This window comes from Alligator sinensis, unplaced genomic scaffold (assembly GCF_000455745.1).
Source record: "Alligator sinensis unplaced genomic scaffold, ASM45574v1 scaffold538_1, whole genome shotgun sequence".
Lineage (NCBI taxonomy): Eukaryota > Metazoa > Chordata > Crocodylia > Alligatoridae > Alligator > Alligator sinensis.
This window is the reverse complement of record NW_005842999.1, coordinates 394,129-398,805: the sequence shown is the minus strand read 5'-3', so window position 1 is coordinate 398,805 and position 4,677 is coordinate 394,129. Positions and strand designations below refer to the sequence as shown.

General features: G+C 40.8%; 1 protein-coding gene across 1 annotated transcript in view; it reads left to right on the top strand.

Annotated features, from left to right (window-relative positions):
* Nucleotides 1-4,677, top strand: part of NPHP1 (nephrocystin 1) — a 71,583-nt gene that overhangs the window by 40,849 nt on the left and 26,057 nt on the right. Inside the window, exons 16-17 of the mRNA XM_025193025.1 lie at nt 1,523-1,599; nt 3,699-3,798. Coding sequence (XP_025048810.1) covers nt 1,523-1,599; nt 3,699-3,798 — 177 coding nt within the window. The remainder of the gene's footprint in view (nt 1-1,522; nt 1,600-3,698; nt 3,799-4,677) is intronic.

Here is a 4,677-nt window from a genome sequence, read left to right as displayed (position 1 = left end):
CGTGGAGCATCTAGTGTATCAGCATCCCTGCACTTAAAAATGGCAGCAAGGGCACTTTATCTAAAACTCATTTGATGAGCACCCCCACTGCCATTTTTAAGTGTGGTGATACATGAGCTGCTGAAGGCTGCTGGAGCATGGTAATTACAGCACATTGGAGCAGCCTTGCTGCTCATGTATATGTGCCCAGGGTAATTTCTTTTGCAGTAATTTTTTTTTTTATGTGCCACAGTATTGATGACCCTTCTAATGAATGTGGGCTCTACTCCATCTAGTGACAGTAGTTTCTGAAACTGATATAGTATCTAGTAGAGCTGTGCAAAGCTTCGGTCCCTGATTCGATTCAGTGGAGATTCGGCCCAATTTGGTGGCCGAATCTCCGAATCCATATTGAATCAGGAGACCCTTTAATCTCTCTGAATCAAATCAGAACCCTTTGAATCAATTTGGAAAGACTCAGCGATTTGGACATAGATTCAGCTTTAAATGTTTTTTCTACATACCTCAAGGTACCAGGCAGCTCATGAATGCTGTGATGGTGGGGCAGCTGGAGTGTCCCAAAGGAGCACGGGGGTGTTCCCCAGCATGCTTGGCAGCAGACCCGTAAGAGAACCAGAAGTACTTCCAGTCCATTTCCAGCTCGGTGACTGGTGCTGCCTGTCTGGGGGGGCACCCGGGGTCCCCCCATGGCCGATTGCCGAGCTGGGGGGATTTGAGGGGGGGCCCGTGCACTCCCTGGCAGACCCTGAAGTGGACTGAAAGTACTTCCGGTCCACTTCCGGGTTTGCCGCCAAGCACAATGGAGGGTGGGGGGTGGTCCCTGCACTCCTGTGGGGTGCTCCATCCATCCCATCATTGCAGTGTTCGAGAGCCACACTTGGTACCTCCAGGTATGCAGGTATGTAGAAAAAACATTTAAAGCGGTGTCTATGGCTGAATAGCTAATTATTTGAATCAGCACCAAGTCTTCAGATTCAGGTTCGGCCAAATTGAATCAGAGACAGTAATCTGAATCAACTAATCCAATCACTGTCCCCGATTCAGGCCGAAGTGGAATAGGAATCAAATACGGCCCATTTTGCACACCCCTAGTATCTAGACAGTTGAAGCTATGGGTCTAGCTTCAGGATGAAATATTCTTTGTAAATTGAGAAATACAAACATTGGAATTTTCAAGCTTGGATGGGTAGAAGTTTTGGAAAGACATGATCTAATTTAAATGAAATATTTGCTGTTTTTCATTGTAAACAGTTATTGGAATTACATTTGTGAATCATTGCTAGTAAGTATTTCAAAATGTGATTAATTGCCTGATAAAAGAGGAATTTCAGACTTGCTTCTTGAGTTTCAAAGGTTGAGTGATTAAGCAAAACCAGATCTTTAAATTTTATTAGTCACAATACCTGGAGTATCTCTCAAAAAAAAAATCTTTGCTCCTTTTTCCTTTTTTTTGAGAAAACTGCTGCTGCAGCTGTTTTCCCTTTCTTCTAGTATGATGTTAAAATGTATCCTTTTTTAACAGAACTTTTGAGCTACTTTTGAATGGTGGTACTCCCTATGAGAGAGGTGTTGAGGTGGACCCTTCCATATCAAGAAGAGGTATGATTCCATAAATGTTTTATAACAATGTATTTATATAATACAAGCAGGTAATACATGGGACCTTGTAGGACTACAAATAGTTGGAGATTTTGAATGGAACCTGGAACTCTTTTTGACATTCAGCTCCCTTGTGGTAAACTGCAATTGGATAAGTTGTACATTCATAAACCCTAAATAGATTGATATTATTACAACTTGTTATTAACCCTAATTCATGCCAATATACTCCTACTGTTTCCTATAGCATCTATAGTACTGTGTTTCAGAGAGAAATGTAGTACTTTCTCTACTTCAAATAGAAAAAATGTGGCAAGAGGATAATAAAAGGTACAGCTGCCACTTTGTTTGATGATAATCTGCATTATCCATACATGGCTTCAGCTCTCAAAATATGATCACCCCAGTAAGTGGCATACTTTTTTATACCAAGTTATCACAAATCAGCTGTTCATGGACCAATCTTTTTAAATAGTCGTTAGGAGTAGAAGGCACAACCCAATTTGCATCACTTTATTCCTAGAAGTAGTAACACAAATAAAGGACTGAGAGAGATTGTTTGCATGCCAGTTAAGAGTGACTTTCTATTTCAGTTGTGTGCATGTATTGGCATGAGAGAATTGGTTCTTAATTCTGACTGACGTCAGAATTGTTTATCACTGTTAATCTTACTCTGATTTAAGATTTCCATTATTTCTAATGTTTGAGGCTTAAGGATATTTTTCAAGCCTCAATAGTTTATGTTCATTTCAATGTTTATGTAGTCTTTCTTGACTTTCATTTAGCAACACTAGGTACCTATACATGTGACGGAGCTCTGCGTCAGAGCAGACTCAATTAGTCCAGCAGCCTCCACATCGTGTGGTCAGCATCCCCACGTTTTAAAATGGCAACAGGAGTGCTTTAACTTGATTACAAACTTTAGTTAAAGCACCCCTGTGCCCTGTGCTTTGGGTGCTTTGATTAGAGTGGCTCTCAGAGCCACTCTAATTAAAACGTCTTCCCGCTCCCCCCGGAGTACGTTAATTACGGTTAAAATTACTGTCAATGGGAGATGTCCATTAACAGTAATTTTAGGTTACTTATCATGGATCATACAGTGTGCATGTGTACATGCAGGTGGGTGTTTGAGCGCTACAGTGTGCTACTAGGGATTTTCTTCACTTGTTTCTGTAAATAAAATTTCCCCCTAAATGGGTCTAAGTTATTTGCTGCCTATATTTTAAGCAAAAGGTGCCTACTGTGATGGTCCTCAGCCTGAGGAAAAACCCCATTTCTTAGGCATGTACATTGTTGTGGGCTGTGGACAGCTTTTACTTCCCTTGACTCCTCCAAAATAATGGCATACTTTTCTTTGCCTCAGTTTGTTCTGTCTCGTTTTCTGTTTCCCCTCTCATCATCTGTTAAGGGTTATGATTAACAGTCTTAAAAATAAATGTCCGCTTCTACTGAAAAGGTTAACTGGTCAGTACGAGGTTTTACTTCTTAGATGATCACAGACACTGCAACATCTCACTCATGAGAGATGCACATCCCAAGGAGGGCTGCACTTGTATTAAAAATGAACTGGAAGAATAATTTGGTACTTGATGGCCCAATCTCAAAATTATGCAGATGCCCTTGTGAGATGGTAGATTTGGAGTATTATTGTAGTTGTGATGGTGCAGGAAAAATAAGAGAGATTTTTATGGGTCATATCTTTTATTGAATCAGCTGTAGTTTTGGGAATAATATAAACAAGTTTTGAATACAAAGTACCTTTCATCAGGTCTGATGACCTGACTTGAGGAAAGGTACTTTGTACCTGAAACCTTGTCTATATCCCTTCCAAGTTAGTACAATAAAAGATGTCACCACAAAAATCCTTCTCTCTCTTATGAGATGGTAATTTACAAGCCTCCTAACTTTAAACAAAATTTAATTGAAGTAAAATAGCAGTCAATTTTTACCCTTGTTTCAAAATCTTAGAATTATTCCTGAAGAGCAAAGTTGGAAACTTTGCACATTTAAATATGCACGTGGCAAAACAAAGTTTTGTTATTGAATAATAGTCTCCCTTCAGAAAGTCGTATTTCATACTCTTGTATCTGTTTCTTTAGCAAGTGATAGTATATTTCATCAGATGATAACACTGAAGAAACAGCCTCAACTTTTTGTGAAACTGCGGTCACTAAGCACACAATCTAAAGATATCCTCAAGTAAGTGTTTCATATGTGCTAAAATAAAGTGATAATTTTGACTCTGATAATTTGTAGCAGTGGCTCCATTTTAAATTTTGCTCAAACGTTGATCTCTGTTTTTATTTTTATGTTCCTAATCACTGTTCCTAATCACTTCTTTTCCTCCAAGTGCTTAGAAGTGGATTCCTTGATGAACTGCTGCTTGATCTTTCTAGGGACTGAGGTTAGGCTGAAGTCTGTGGTCTCCCAGATCTTCTTCCATCTTTAAGAAAGGGAAGAAGGGTACTATATTTGCCCATTTCCAATCGTCCAGGACCTCTCCCGATCACCACAGGTTTTGAAAGATGGTGGCCAGTGGTTCTGCAGTCACATCTCCCAACTCTCTCAGCCCACCTTGGATGCATTGCATCTAGCCCCGTGGATTTGTACACATCCAGCTTTTCTACATAGTCCCTAACCTGTTCTTTCAGCACTGTTGGCTGCTCGCCTCCTCCCTAAACTTTCGTTTGTGAAGACTGAGGATAAAAAAGCATTGAGTACTTCAGCCTTTTCTGCATCCTCTGTCACTAGGTTGCCTCCCTCGTTCAATAAGGGACCCACACTTTCCCTGATCTTCCTCTTGTTGTTGATACAGGCAGTCAGCAGACTTACGACGTAATTGGTTCCTGAAAATGGTGTCTTAAGTCAAAATGTCATAACTTGGAACCAATTTTCCCCATAGGAATAATGTTATAAAAGGGGGATTGGTTCCTTTACAACGCTCAACACAGCTGTCTTCAGCTGGTAAATCTGTTGTGGTGGGCGGAGGGGGAGGGAAGGGGCATGGGGGAGCAGATCAACACCCCTGCAGTGAGGGAGGGATTGGGGCTGGGATGTGTTGGGGCAAGTGCTTCCCAG